This window comes from Camponotus floridanus, unplaced genomic scaffold, assembly GCF_003227725.1.
Source record: "Camponotus floridanus strain SB8 unplaced genomic scaffold, Cflo_v7.5 scaffold1, whole genome shotgun sequence".
NCBI lineage: Eukaryota > Metazoa > Arthropoda > Insecta > Hymenoptera > Formicidae > Camponotus > Camponotus floridanus.
The window spans coordinates 5,844,495-5,860,326 of record NW_020229214.1 but is presented as its reverse complement, the minus strand read 5'-3'; the positions used below and the strand labels follow the sequence as shown (position 1 = coordinate 5,860,326).

Sequence of the window (15,832 nt, the reverse complement as noted above, 5' to 3'; positions counted from 1 at the left end):
ATATATATATATATATTATAATAAATCTGTAATAATGCATCTATGCTGCATAAAAGTAATTTTTAAAATACACAAAGGTGGGAAGGATGGAAGGAAGGATGGAAGGATGGTAGCGATGGAAGGATGGTAGCGATGGAAGGAAAGTAGCTGCATCTGTTTCTCCTTCAGTAGATTTTCAAACCTGTCGAACCATTACGTAGCGCTATGCAAATATTGCGCCAGTCCTTCGAGAGTAAAACGTCGAGTACACGAAAGATTTCTCGGTTCGGAAACAAGAGCAACGGTAGAAGCTTCTCGGAGTTATAGCGCGGAACAACTTTCCTGCTTGCAAACGACGAAGTTCGACCTTACGATCCGATCCAATATATTACGCAAAGATATGCGTACCTCTTGGAATTTATAATGGTACATAAGCTCACCTAGTTTCGAAGTAATAGCACAGCAAGCATTTTATTTCCGTTCGTTCGTGCCTCTGTTATTACTTGCAAGTTTTTCGTAAATGAAGACTCCACGTAACGCGTAATTAAACTCTGTCCTATTTTCGTGGCAAAGCAAATTCAAGCCTTTATCAACCGACTGTGTGTTACTCGCGTTACAAATTGCCACAGGATATAATACCTTAACTTTGAGATCTAATTCCTAAGTAATGAGATCTAATCCCTAAAGTAATTTTCAGTTAAATATACATTATGTAACGTTTACGACAAATATATAACATATATCTGATTTTGTGAATAATTATGGGATTACATAGATTGTCAGAAATACATCATTGAAAAATAATGAAAAAAAAACGCTCAACAATTTATCAGTTATGATTGTATCATATAACATTATCATTTCTTCTCATTATTATTTCAAAAATTACATTGCAAAATTATATGTAAAATAGACGTCTATTTTACGTATAATTTTGCAATTTAACTTTTGAAACAATTCAGAAATAATAGTATTATATAAGAATATACATATTATCATATGTTATATGAGAATATACATATTATCATATGTTATATGAGAATATACATATTATCATATGTTATATAAGAATATAGATATTATAATATATTATATATATATATATATATATATATATATATATATCACATTGGTTGTTTCTTCAACAACTAGAAACTAGAGCTTTATATTATTTAACCATGTAATATAAACGGTAATTAGCCTGTCACCTAATTAGTACAGAATTTAATTAACTACCTTAATTTCAGTAGAAATAATGCGTTGCATATCTGCCGTGAAAATCTGGCGAATTAATTAATGAGGATGCGAACGAGAAAACGTCCAACGATGCCTAGAGCGGATGGAATTTTACGAGGGATACCTAAGTAGGGACGATAAGCGCAAACAGATTAAAAAATAAAATCCCCTTCGACATAGAGAGAAGTCGCAAGCATATTGATTTTTCTACTTCGATGCAGCCAATGACCTAACGTTACCTCGAGTTGCAAGCACGACCCTAACAAAGTTATTCGAAGAATGACGGGCTGTACACGGCGTAGCACACGAAGGAAATCGACACCCATTTACCACTTCGTATTCCCGATCATGTCCCCCACATACGTGACCTTCCTTCCCCGTGTCGCAACCGAGCATCTTAAGACACCATCTGGCAACCGTCCAATCCGGTCATATTTTTCCGATCTCGTAACGGGTCACGCGGGTATGCGACATCCCCAAGCCACGGAGATTTACTGCGGGCATTAAATTACGACCGTCGCGGGATGATCTTCGGAATCGGTATCCCTTGAACGAGACATTGAGACTAGTCCGGTTGACCAACGACTCTGTTGAGTTTTTTTTTTTCTTCTAAGGACACGTTAGCCGTCGGCTTTTCCGTCTCGCGGGATCTGACCTTTCCTTGCTGTAAATTGAGGCTTGTCTGAGAAATACGTGGCATGTATATGTTTTGTCGTTCCTTAAAAATGAGATGACCATATTTTTTTCGTAAAACAAAACATAGGGAAAAACAATTTACAGCAGATGAAAATTAGAATTAATAAAATTAGAATAAATTTATAATCTTTTCTTATTATAATAAAACAGAAAAGAGATGAATGGAAAATGTCTGAGTGTATAATTATTTGGGAATTAAAGGAAACGTAATATTTTCACGAATAATTTAGATGTAACATTATTTTGATACACGAATCGGTTAAGTAAATTTCAAAATTATAAATTTCTAAATATTTAAGTAAATATTAGTTAATGTAAAAAATATATTTTTAATATGAAATGAAATATTGATTCCTTATTTGTTTTATACATCTTTTTCTCTACCAAGTGTATTCTTAGACATTTTCCAGTTCACAAGATTACTATCGAGAAGTGCACAAGATGTGCATGCTGATATTAAATTCAATATAGTTTAAATTTAAAATCTGTCTTATATCTTTTATCTGTCGATAAAAAATCAGATTAAAAGCTGTCCAAATTGTCAAACGCACGTTTAGCTATTCTTCGGAATATTTATTTCAAGAATATTAACATTCGAATATCAAACGACAAATCGAATGTATGTATACAAAAAAAAACGATGACATTTCCCGTCACGTATCTAATTAAATTTCTTCGCATTGTTCGCAGTGTACCCGCGACGGTGAAATCTGCGAGTGTCGGTGCGAGAAACGATGAACGAATCGGGACGAGCCGGGAACGAAGCGGCGCGATAATAATAATATGTGGACGACGCGGCCGCGGACCAGGCGAAAGTGGCGACAAACGTCGACCCCGTCGTGCAGAGAACGTGACAATCGTCGGAATCGCCGGGACAGTTTCCGCATCATCTACTCGGTGATATTGGCGGCTTGTATGGCAGCGCAGGAAGCGAGGGCCGCCAAGTGTCCGCCACCAGACACAATACCCGGCTGTCCGTGTTACAACTTCGAGAACGGCGGTCTGTTCCTGGAGTGCGCAGGTGCTACCGAGGACTCCCTCAGGAACGCTTTGTCCGGCGTGATACATGTTGCCGGAGAGGAAGGTAACCGTCCACGATACAACACGCAAAAAGCGGGGATCACCGGAGAACACGTATCCCCTTTCGCATACATAACTAGAAACAGCTACTGTTCGTAGATTGGAGTAACGGTGTACTAGCAGAAAACAGCTGTGGCTCTCGAAATAAAAAGGACTAGACTCGAGAGACCATTCAGCATTCCGTGCAAATGGTCAATGAATCGCAATGCATTCTTAACTTTTACTTTTTCAATATTTAAATCACAACACGTAGCTTAACTTGATTTTGAATGTATCCAAACATGTATAACACACTTAAATTAGATTGTAATTACATCTTTTCATTTATTTATATATTATATTCTTGAGAACTTAAAAGAAATATGTTATATTTTTGAGAACTTAAAAGAATATATAAATATTATACAATATGAAGAATATTTAAGCATAATTTATGTCAGTTAGTAGACAATATTTTAAATTAATCCGACTACATTAATTTCTTAATTTTTCTCACATATTATTACATCATATTAATCTTATATATTAATTTCTTTAATCTTACATATTGAAATATTAACTCATCAGATATAAATGTATTCAAAATTCAATTTTATTAAATTTTATTAAATTGTATTAAATTTTACAATTTTTTTAATTTTTAATTTTTAAACAAAAAATTCTCATTACGTATTTTATTAAGAAATGATTTAATTGTTTTTTTATTTATATTCATCGATTCATAATCGATAATTTTTCATACATAATCTGGTAAAAAAATAAATAAAAAAGGAGTTAGCTTTTATTTTCACGGATGTATAATTCACAAAACATGTTAATGGATTTAAACAAAATACCACGCGATTGTTTCAGGAGCGCTCGTTCAATCATTGAGCGTGTATGAATTGGATCGGAAAGTGGAGGAACTACGATCAGCCGCTTTCCCGGCGGGTTCACAAATTAGGCATTTGCAAATATCGCATTCCGCAATCCGCGAAATAAACGAGGATGCTTTTCAACGGCTGAGTAAAAGCCTGGAATCCTTGGCACTCGTATCCGGCCGACTACCTCATGTACCTCAAAAGGCTATGGCCACGCTGAGCCTACTCAAAGCGTTGGATTTGGAAGCCAACCTCGTTTACGAACTGCCTAGCTTCAGTTTCTACGGGCTCTCATTAATTAAACTGAACCTGAAGGGTAATCAAATCATGAAAATTTCGGAATACGCCTTTGCTGGTCTCGAGACCACTTTAAAGGATTTAGATCTGGCGGAGAACAAGATCAGAGTGTTCCCTATGACCTCCTTAAGAAGATTAGAGCATCTTACGTCCTTGAGGCTCGCGTGGAATGAAGTATCCCAGCTCCCGGAGGATGGCTATTCCAGGCTAATCGCCTTAAACTTCCTCGATCTCAGTAGCAACAATTTCAAGGACATTCCGCTCAATTGCTTTCGCTGCTGTCCGTCCTTAAAGACTCTCTCCCTTTATTACAACGCGGTCGAGTCCGTCGACAAGGATGCCTTTATATCATTGATCGATCTCGAATCCATAGATCTCAGCCACAACAAGATCGTATTTCTTGACGTGGCCACCTTCCGTGCCAATCAAAAGCTAAGATCAATCGATCTCAGCCATAATCACATACACTATATCCGGGGCGTATTCTCAAGACTGCCCGAGTTGAAGGAGCTCTTCCTCGCGGAAAACAACATTCTCGAGATACCAGCGGAAACGTTCGCCGGTAGCACGAGCCTCTCGGTCGTTTATCTTCAGCAGAATGCCATCAGGAGGATCGACGCGCGTGGCCTGGTGACTCTCGGTCAATTGGCGCAGCTACATCTGAGCGGAAATTACATCGAAAAGGTGCCGCGAGACTTTCTCGAACACTGCGAGAATCTTTCGACACTTTCATTGGACGGCAACAATATCCGTGAACTCGAGGTAGGCACATTCGCCAAGGCGAAGCAGCTGCGCGAGTTACGACTGCAAGATAATCAGATCACCGAGGTGAAGCGTGGCGTGTTCGCGCCATTACCGTCGCTTCTTGAACTACATCTGCAGAACAACGCTATTACGGACATGGAGACCGGCGCATTGAGATCCTTGCATAGTCTACAACACGTGAATCTACAGGGTAATCTCCTGGCGGTGCTCGGCGACGTGTTTCAGGTGTCAAACGACGTCGGCGAGAACAGCGGTAGCTCCTTGGTCTCCATTCAACTGGACAACAATGGACTTGGTGTCTTGCACAATGATTCGTTACGAGGCCAAGCCTCGGTCAGGATCATGTGGCTCGGACACAATAGGCTGACGCGTCTTCAAGCCCCACTATTCCGCGACCTGTTGCTAGTCGAGCGCTTGTATCTCACAAATAATTCTATCTCGCGAATCGAAGATACCGCTTTCAAGCCGATGCAGGCGCTCAAGTTCCTCGAGCTCAGTATGAATCGGCTGAGTCACGTGACTGTAAAGACATTCTCGGAGCTTCACGAACTCGAGGAGCTTTATTTACAAGATAACGGTCTACGCCGCTTGGATCCGTATGCCTTGACAGCCCTTAAAAGACTGCGCGTTCTTGATCTGGCTAATAATCACCTGAACGTGCTACACGACAAGATCTTCCAGGAAGGGCTACCAATCAGAACGCTCAACTTGAAAAATTGCACCGTCAGTGTGATCGAGAACGGTGCCTTTCGCGGACTGAATAATCTCTACGAGCTGAATCTCGAACACAATCATTTCACTGCCATGGCGTTAGATCGCCTAGATATACCAGGATTAAGAGTTCTAAGAATATCGTACAACAATTTCAGTCAAATCAACGCGAATTCCTTGGATGGTTTACCGTCTCTTCAGCATCTGGCGATGGAGTCGTCGCAGATACATAAAATATCAGCCGAGATATTCTCGAAGAACAAGAATCTGGGAAAACTATTGCTCAGCAACAATTTACTTAGGATATTACCAGCGACGTTGTTCCTAGGTTTAGAAGCTCTAAAGGAGGTCAAGCTCGACGGCAACAGGTTCCAGGAAATACCATACGATGTGTTCGCAAACGCCACCACGATAGAATTTCTTTCTCTGGCCAACAACATTCTCTCTCACGTGGATATGTCGCGGCTGAATGGATTGATTAGTTTACGAGAGCTCGATCTACGCAGCAATTATATCACGTCTCTCAACGGTTTCGCCGCCGTTAATTTCTCCCGCTTAATATCCGTAGACCTGAGCCATAATCATTTAAAGGCTCTTCCGGCTAATTTCTTTGCGCGTTCAAATATGCTGCGGAAAATCGAGCTGGCGGCTAATAAGTTCCGGCAAATACCCGCCGTAGCACTCACGGCGCAAAATATACCTAATTTAGCCTGGCTGAACGTCACGGCTAATCCTCTTGTAAGAATACACGAAATCAGCTCAGAAGCAAAGTATCCGGCTCTACAAGAAATTCATATCTCCGGGACAAATTTAACTATAGTTACTAGTCAGGACTTCGAGGCATTTCCCGCGTTGATGCATCTCTTTATGGGTAGCAATATGATATCCAGGGTGTCGCCCAGCGCGTTTCGAAATCTTCCGAATCTACTGACTTTGGATCTCAGTGTCAATGAGCTGGAGCTGCTACCGCAGGAAAGACTCAAGGGATTAGAACACCTCAGATTGCTGAATCTCACGCACAACCATTTAAAAGAGCTCGAGGACTTCCCGCCTGACCTGAAGGCTTTGCAAGTACTCGATCTCTCGTACAATCAGATAAGCGGAGTGGGAAGGAGCACGTTTCAGCATCTGGAAAGTCTGGCCGAGCTGCACCTCTATGGAAACTGGATATCGTCGATCTCGTCGGACGCGTTCAAGCCGCTGAAAAAGCTCAGGATTTTAGATCTAAGTAGAAACTACTTAGCAAACTTACCACTGAATGCCTTTCGACCTCTCGAAACGCAAATACGGAGTTTACGGGCCGAGGGTAAGTACTTTTTTATTTGCTCCGTGCAATTTTAATCCGTTATTTTTGTGAAAATCTATCTCGCGCTAACGTTTTATGAAAGATAATTATTAAAAATTATGTGTAATATTTTTTAAATGTATAAGATAATTATATATTTAAAATATATAAAATAATTATAATTATATATTTAAAATATATAAAATAATATTTCTTTATACTTTCATATTTTTTAAATGTATAAGATTATATGTTTTTTTTATAAATTTTATTTTTTTATTTTTTAGAAATCAGCGAGTATGTCAACACACATTTCATAAAATATTTACTTACTTTGAAATTTTTATTCGGCTGTTTGTATTGTGAATTTGCGCGGAAAAATTTCCTTACATTCAATAATATTCTTCGCATAAAGCATATGTGCCATTCACAGGGATCACATTACTCTATTCGACAATAGCAATCAGTCGGCGAGATGGTTGCATGCAAAATTCGCCACCGATGTCTTTGCATGCGAGCGAGTTTGGCTTAGCCGCGCAAATAATTGCACTCGCGAAACTCTTCGATGTCGAATAATAGTGTACGAACGTAAAACACATAAAGCCATGTTACAAAATGGCGGAGATGATTACAGCATCGCGATATAATTCACGTTGTAATAAACGTCACGGTATTTGCGACAAATTCAAGTGCTCGATCTTTATGCCTCTCAAGACTTATGGCTATCGTGATGCAATGAAAAGCAATGAAATTTTTAGACTATAAGGTGACTTATAGACATCGAGATCGTAAAACTCTTTCCCGAGATAATTGTGGTCATTAAATTCGCGTGTAGAAAATCCGCTGCATTGCGACTGCGACTCTCAGGAGCTCTGGGAATGGCTGCGCGATCATCAGAAGCTGGTCGGCGGCGGGATGAGCCGGAATCGCGGTGGTGGACTGAGGATGAACGACATGGACAGCGGTCTATTGAGATGCGAGCAGCCGCCGGAGCTACGCGGACTTGTATTCCTGGATCTGGATCCACGCGCCTTCTGTTCCGCGCCTTTGATATTAAAATTGGCGATCCAGGACATACAGCCTTTCTCCGTGCTGGTGTCGTGGCAGAGCAGAAATCATTCCAGCTTGCGCGGCTATCAGGTGGCCTATCACGCCCTGGACATTGTTGACGAGGTACTAGAATACGCAGACACTCTCTCATTGTGTATCGCGGCGATGCTGTCGCTAAAAAGCGAGCGCGAGATACAAAGCGGAAGGGGGAGGCATAAATCGAGAGGGTGGAACGGGCTCGTGTAAAGTGTAAAACGGCTTGATTCAATCGATAGTAAAAGCCTGGATGCTCTCTCGCTCTCCGCCTCCCTCGACGAGGCTCTAACTCATCCCTTGCAAAAACGTGTCGTCACATCCGACACCGTCCCGGTTGATCGATCGCGCGCGAACGCGCAAAAAACTGGCGCAACGTTCCGGATTAAGTATTTTCGCCATTCCGAAGAAAATCGCGAATTTATCCATTTTTAGTAATTGCCAGATAATGGCGATATATAATCGCAATTTATGCGTTCGTTATTTCGCGAGAAAGAATTTCGCATCGCGTTTTTCAGCAAGCCGATAAAAATACTCTTCGTAAAAATAGTTGAAAAAGATTAATGTGCTAAATGAGAATACAGAAAAATGTAAAGCTAAAGAGAGATAGAACTAGAATATATAATTTATGCGTATTATCATTATTAATATAAAGCTCTCGATCTTGATACGTCGGGCATTTTTTCTCTACATTTATTCAAAGATCTCAAAGACACAGGCATCATCTTTACTGCCCTAAATTCCAGGTAGAACATATAATTTATGCATATCATTATTAATATTTATCAATATAAAATTCTCGATCTTGACACGTCGGGCATTTTTTCCCTACATTTATTCAAAGATCTCGAAGACACGGGCATCATCTTTACCGCCCTAAATTTCAGGTACGTGCCAAAATACTCGAGCCCAGCTCGCGCTCGGTGAAACTGTCAAAGCTGTCGTCAAACACTCGTTATTTGATCTGCGTGTTCGGTCTCGGTAATTGGATAACGTCACGGACGGAGGACGGGCCGATCGAGCAGCTCAATTTCACGCAGATCGAGATACTCGCGTCGACGCCGAGCCCGCAGATGAAGGACTCCACGACCAGCCGTTGTACCGAGGTGAAGACGTTGGACGCGCCGGACGCGATAATTAGCAGCGATGGCTCGGCTATGGGCGACGTCGGTAGCGTCAGCAGTTTCCTGACAAGGCGTCTCGGTCTAATAGTCGGCTGCTGCATGGGCTTCGTCGTCTTCCTCCTACTGGTGTCCGTGCTGGGCTACCTCAAGGTTAAGAAGCAGCGGGAGGCGGTCAAGAGGGAGCAACAGCCGATACCGCCCGAATACATATCGTATCGGCACTTCAGCATACAGAGTGGCGAAGCCGGCCACGCCGCTGCCAGGCAGACCAGCCAGGATGGCCAGCATCCGAACTTCATCAGCAATACTACGTTGAACGTATGAGAAAAGCCACGGAACTCCCGACTCGTGGAGGTTTCGAACGTGTGAGCAGAATCGATGGATTCGAGCGTGTTTGCCAGTTCGAAGGGCTCCCCGACTCGCGGAAGTTTCGAGTTTACGCGCCAAATGATCTCAAACTGTCTGTCGAATTTTCGACACGACGCCGAACTGTTTTACGAATTGAGGAAACTGAGGTTCGCGATTAGCGGTGTTGTGCGCTCAAGTGATACGCACCGAGGGTGCTAGAGCACTAGAATGCTTGAGAGAAGCGCGTTCGGCCGTTTTACATTCCCGAGAAACATTATTATCTGCAAATGAAGTTAACGGCAACGAAGAGAGTTGAAGCGAATTCGCGGCAGTGTGTGTGTGCGTGAGAATGCGCGCGCGAATGGGAATCTTTATTAAGTAAACGGAGCATTTTATAAAGCAATTTTCTACGAGTCCGAATTTTGTTCCAAGTAGCTTTAATCATTTCAGAATGTCGAGACGTCATATTGGACGAGCGCGCGTAATCGAACGGATGATGCGAGTGTTGTACGTCAAATAGAAAATTGATTTCATTACTTGTACAAGTGACGTCAATCGTACGTACACAATTTTCGATCTCTCTCGTATATATACTTGAAAAAAAAATCTTATAAATTTTGAACAAGACAAGATGTATTAAAGTACTCTCCACGTATCCTATTTCGGGAATTGAATTACAATAAGCTCAGCCAAGCACTATCGAATTCTACTTCGGGAAATTCTATTTGTTAAATTGGTATTTTTCAAAATAATATGTGTAGAGAATGTCAAAATCAATATACGCGCGATCCTCCGATGCAGCAAAGCTGGAGATGTGAAATATACGTAAGATATATCGACATCGAATAAACACAAGAGACTATCTGGAACATATGAAAAGACGAATATCATTTTATCTTACGAAAAATCGGTCCAGTTCATGGACGATCAACGACAGTACATCGAAGGAGGAAACCCTTCGCTCGATCTTTGCAGAATGAATGCTCTATCTTTTTCAAGAAATATGAAATTTTCAAGAGTGTGTATATGAAGCGCACGATTTCGCGTGCTCCCAAACGACTGTAAGCGACGATGTAAAACAATAGGACTTTCGGTTCCGTGTAATACATAACGCGACGCGCATTTGCCGAACGATTTACGACTAAACACTGCGTTATTACATATCGTCCAGTCACCGGATGGAGATTGGACGTTGGTACGGGCAAGGGTGCGAAGTGGCTATTGTGCTTTCTTAATGGCTCGGCAAACCGCGCGCGTTTAGAACGTCACCACGCGCCGATCTCGCGAAATGGCATGTCATTTCGCGATAAACGCCCACGATGACGGTACCATCAATTTCCGATTGGGCTGGCGTGGATCAGGAAGATGGGAAAAATTATTCACCCCCTGCGTGTGCGATCAATGGCGCGACTTTCGGATTCTCCAGCGATGAAAAGATAAAAGATGTAAAAAAAGAAAAAATGTAAATTTTTAAGAAGAGACATTTCCAACTCTTGCGATTAGCATTTTAACGCAGGATATGAACTTTAATTATAGTGGATCATTAAAGTAACGATTTTTTTATTACTAGTTATTCGCGATATATTAATGAATTCTTGGTATATTTTCAATGCGAGGACAACACATTCAGTTAAAAGCGCAAAGATACATATTTTGTTAATGACTGCAAAGGATTAAATGCGAAGATAGGTCAGATGTAAAATTATACGAAATTGTACCGATTGTACGAACTTTTACCTTTGCTTTCTGGGTCGAATATTTATCTCTGAATGCTAGCCATCACTGAAGAATTATCGGCAATTTCAAGGTTCCATTGACAGGGGATTTAGAATCTATAAATATAACGTGACGATTGTATATAGATACATACGTATCAGGAAACTATGTATTCTGTGGTTAAAGAGACGTCACAGATTTATTATCGTGAAAATTCTGATGATCTCTTCGATAATAGCGAAACAATAGTAGTTGAATTAGTATCGGCGCGACGATTTTCTCCCCAATTTTCCAAGGAGCCCCAACGAGATAGATCCATCAGAACTTTTATCGCTGTATCGATACGCAATGGACGATGTAACGCATTTCGCATTAACAATGAAATGACTATGCGGATGGAGTATTTTTTTTCGAAATTCGATGTAGACCGACACAGATTGATATTCGCTCGATATCGCCAATGGCCGTGCGATTATTAAAGTCGCGTTGCCGCAATAACGCAACGAAATATCGCGTTTACTGCAGAGGAATTTTTAACTCGACTCGAGAGAGTCCGCGAATTCAACGTGACGTGCTTTGACAGAAACGACGTGATTATCGAGGCAATGCGATATCTAGCGAGCTCGTTAGGTAAAAATCGTTACGAAACAACGAGCTGCGGAAATGCAGCTCGACGTGTCCGATATGATCGTTCATTATCGCATTACCGGATACGATGGCTCTGAGAAAAAGGGACTCCGGTTCTCAGCCGAGGGAAAAGAAGGAGCGAGGTCTATGTATGCGTTGTCGTTACACACTGTGTACTGTAACATATACGTACGTCACTATAATAAAAATGTAAATTCTTTTGTAATCGAGTGTTTTTCATTCCCAGCATACCTGCCATGCGTACGGGAACCGACGGAATATATTAATCCGGCCTGATATCGTCGAAGCATAATTGAACCACAACCGACCAGAATTTTTCTTACGTGCCTTACGTTTACACGAGAGAGAGAAATATGACGTATATGTGTACTTCTTGCCGTCGTATCGCAGCCCCTTTATTCCTATTGTCGCCGATTTTACAGCGGCGCATATCAAGCGCACGTCGGATTACATTGCATTATAAGTTATACGGTTTCCAATGGAGATGCGGCTTACATTGAAAATAGAATATATTAATTTCAATTGACGATATCGGAATTTGACGAGCTCCATCAAATTCACAATCGCGCACGGACTTACCGATGGATATAAATTGACAGCTTTACGGTAGACACGGAATATACGAGGCAATCTCTATCGCTGCAGGGTTGCTATCACAAAGAACGAACAAGATGAGGATAACTTATTAACGGATAAGCTTTGTGGAATTTTTTATTTCTTTTTATATCGACTTTTTTCAATCGATGGTGCATCTTCAAAGGATAATCTGATGAATCAGCGATATAAGAATATCGCAAGATAATACAAAAACATTTTTTTTTCAAGGGAGAAAGATTTATTTGAGCTGAATGAGATGAGAGTAAAATTGGAAAATTAAATTAAAAGTAGTCTCAATATTTCTTTTCCCTAATCACTTATATTTTAAAATAATTATATCTCAATAGATTTTGCGAGCTAGAAAATCTAATAAAGTTTTGTAAAAAAAGAATTTCAATTTATCATTTAGAGAATAAAGCGATAGACTCGAAAAATCGGCGCTCTCGAAAAATCATCATTAAAAGCCAATATCCACAAAATGGTGTCAGAAAATTTTCCTTCATATTTTCATACATATTTTGTGCCTCGGCGACGAGTCCGATTCCAAGAATATCGGAACGCATGGCGAGATGAAATGCCAAGGCATTTCCAAGAATAACGGAGGTCACCAGGGGGGGAGCCCGGTGGTTTTCTCCCGAGGGTCGCAATTCGGAATTTGTAAAGTATGCGGCGTGTCCTCATTTATTTCGGTGTCCGTCCCACCGGGCACGAGCGCACGGTGTCTCTTTAAAACCATCCCTATGCCTCGTATAAATTTTCCAGCGTCTCGACGAAACGCTTCCCGTCTGCTTTATCGTATTTCCTTGCAATTAACCCCTCCTCGCCGTTTCCGCGCCCCGCGCGCCCATCACCGTCCTGAGCTGCGGATCGCGAAGTAGAAGCGTTCTGCATATTTCATTTGTTCCTGGGCTCGCGCGCGCTCCGGGAGGCTGAGCGCGTCCCGGTTTCGTTCTTCCGGAATTGCAAGGGCGGTGACCCGTGGCCAGGAAATTGAAACTCACCGTTAAGAACACGCGTAGCACCGTCGACGGGACGGGAAACGAACGATCTTGCGCTATTATATCGCGAGGAAAAAAGCGATTGTTCTTGTATGGCTGTAATTAATGCAGGCTAATTAATTAATTCGACACGGAAATTCGTAATCAGCCTAGCCGATTACAAAAGAGGCTCACGGGGGAGGTTGGTGCGAGTATTGACGTTATTTTCGATCGATGAATAGTCAACCAGCCGTGTAATTTTCGAAGTTAAATAACTCGATTAGCTAAAAAGACGAATAGACACCGTGTCTGATCCTCTAGATTGAATGCAATTTACAAAGATACCTTTTTGCAATTCAACAACTCTTCTTCGTATCCGTGTATACATGTTTTTGAGTGTTATTTATCGAGTTTACGTATCTAAAAAAAAGGATATTAAACTTAAACAGGATGATACGGAATGCTTGAACATTAAGAACCGTGAGTTATTGCATGTTCTCGTGCCATTTGTCTACAAATCGTCAACCGACGTAAAAAGAAAAACATGGATTAAAAAAACTTTCTGGTCGCTACTAATTTCTCTATTTGACATTTTCCACTTAATGAAAAGTATCTAAATTATTTTGCGGACAGATATATACAAAATCGCTTTCAGAGACATCGCGCTTATTTTTTTCTTGTTTGATCGAAATAACTTGTTTTTTAAATATAAAATATTTATTACAAAACGGCAAATTATAAATTCCGGGGAAATTAAAAGTTGCAAATATTCTACTTTTATACTTTTTTCAGTTAAATTTATGAAAACTTTACTTATAATAATATGAAAGTTTTACTTATAATTTTATTTATTAATATCATTAAAAAATATGAGAAATGAGGAATTCTTATCTTTCGATAAAAATATCGATGGGTTATATTGGTACATATTGCATTTTCTTTTAAGCCAGAAGAAATAATATGATATCGATTGTCTTTCAAGCTTTGCAATTTTGTTTGATATCTGGCCATTATTCGGACCTTTTATTGAACAATTGATAGAATTTCTCCGAAACAAATAATTTACGAATATAATAGCAATGCAACGTCAAGAATTGCAGCTTATAGCAATAAAATCGAAAATTGCTAAAAGTGAGCTTATTACATTCCAAATTTAATGTATAATATAATTTAATATAATGCATAATTTAATTTATGACATTATTATGCTCGTGGCACATTTAACTAAAATTTCGTGCCTTTATTGCATTTTTCACTCTACGTTGAATATTCAATAGCTCAATGTCTGTTGAAAAATACATTATATATTATATATTGCTTATCATATTTATTTATTTGTCACGCGGTTGTATTATACCGTAATTAAAATAATTAATTTGGATTTTCATCTTGTTTACTAGGGTAAAATGGAAAAGTTGTTTTGCATTTTTAAGAACATATTCAGTGTACAACTTTTGTTAGACCAGTGCGCTGAGTATGCTTTCTGAAATAATAACGTCCTAATGCTCGCCATGTAAAAGATATTCATGTTGTATTATTCAATGGAAATATAGCAAATATTATTAACAACAAATTTAATTATTATTAAACATAAACAATAAAAAAAATAATTCAACTACTATAATTAAATATGAAACTTGTTTTATCCGTAATTTTTTCTGATACGTCTCTAGTACGAACAACTCGAGCATATAATTGCATCGATCGTTGCACTCGCCATTTTATACGCACACTTACATTTACGTACACTCACATATCTGCAAGAATCTGAAATTTTTCCAGAGCGCATCCCACGCGAAGAAGAACGAGTATATGCATTGTTCAACTATATGCAGATAATATTATTTCCTATCGACTAAGTAATGCACTTACATTAGTCATTGCATTTATCGACGAGGAAAAGAAACATTATTCGCAATAGTTGTGAAAACAAATGACTCGGAATAATGATGGAAAATAAAAGCGTACGATACTTGTCGTGTACAACTTGTTATACGGATTTATAACTTTAAATGCCATTGATTTCTTCAATGCAAAATTAGAAAACTAAGTTTAGATATTTTTCCTTAACATTAGTTTTTATTTCCTCCAAAATCTAGCATAATGTAATTTTTTATCATACAATATTTCTCGTAAAATATTCCGAATATTCTATTATTATTTTATTCCTCCAACTAATGTAAATAAAATTAAAATCAATTTCTCTTTACCAAAATTTTGATTTATTATAGAAGTAAAACTTGTCTTATTACAGTCTTTTACATTTGAATATTAACCACCTTGATAATTGAAAGCTTTAATTAAAAGTTTGTTAAAGTAAAGTTTATATAAAGTTAAGAATAAATTTCTATTATATGCGATATGATCGAAAACTTGTGTTGATACTTTCATAATTTAAAAAATAAATTATTCATCAACTTTATTAAAATA

The 15,832-nt window shown here is 39.3% G+C and overlaps 1 protein-coding gene across 4 annotated transcripts in view; it reads left to right on the top strand.

Annotated features, from left to right (window-relative positions):
- LOC105254730 (protein artichoke) overlaps nucleotides 1–12,160 on the top strand; it is a 164,881-nt gene extending 152,721 nt beyond the window's left edge. For all 4 annotated transcript variants that reach the window (XM_025408501.1, XM_011263597.3, XM_025408508.1 and 1 more), the window contains 4 exons: nucleotides 2,602–2,995; nucleotides 3,844–6,930; nucleotides 7,745–8,082; nucleotides 8,880–12,160. In XM_025408501.1, the coding sequence (XP_025264286.1) occupies nucleotides 2,695–2,995; nucleotides 3,844–6,930; nucleotides 7,745–8,082; nucleotides 8,880–9,440 (4,287 nt within the window). In that variant the 5' untranslated portion in view covers nucleotides 2,602–2,694 and the 3' untranslated portion in view covers nucleotides 9,441–12,160. The remainder of the gene's footprint in view (nucleotides 1–2,601; nucleotides 2,996–3,843; nucleotides 6,931–7,744; nucleotides 8,083–8,879) is intronic.
- Nucleotides 12,161–15,832: the final 3,672 nt, after the last annotated feature.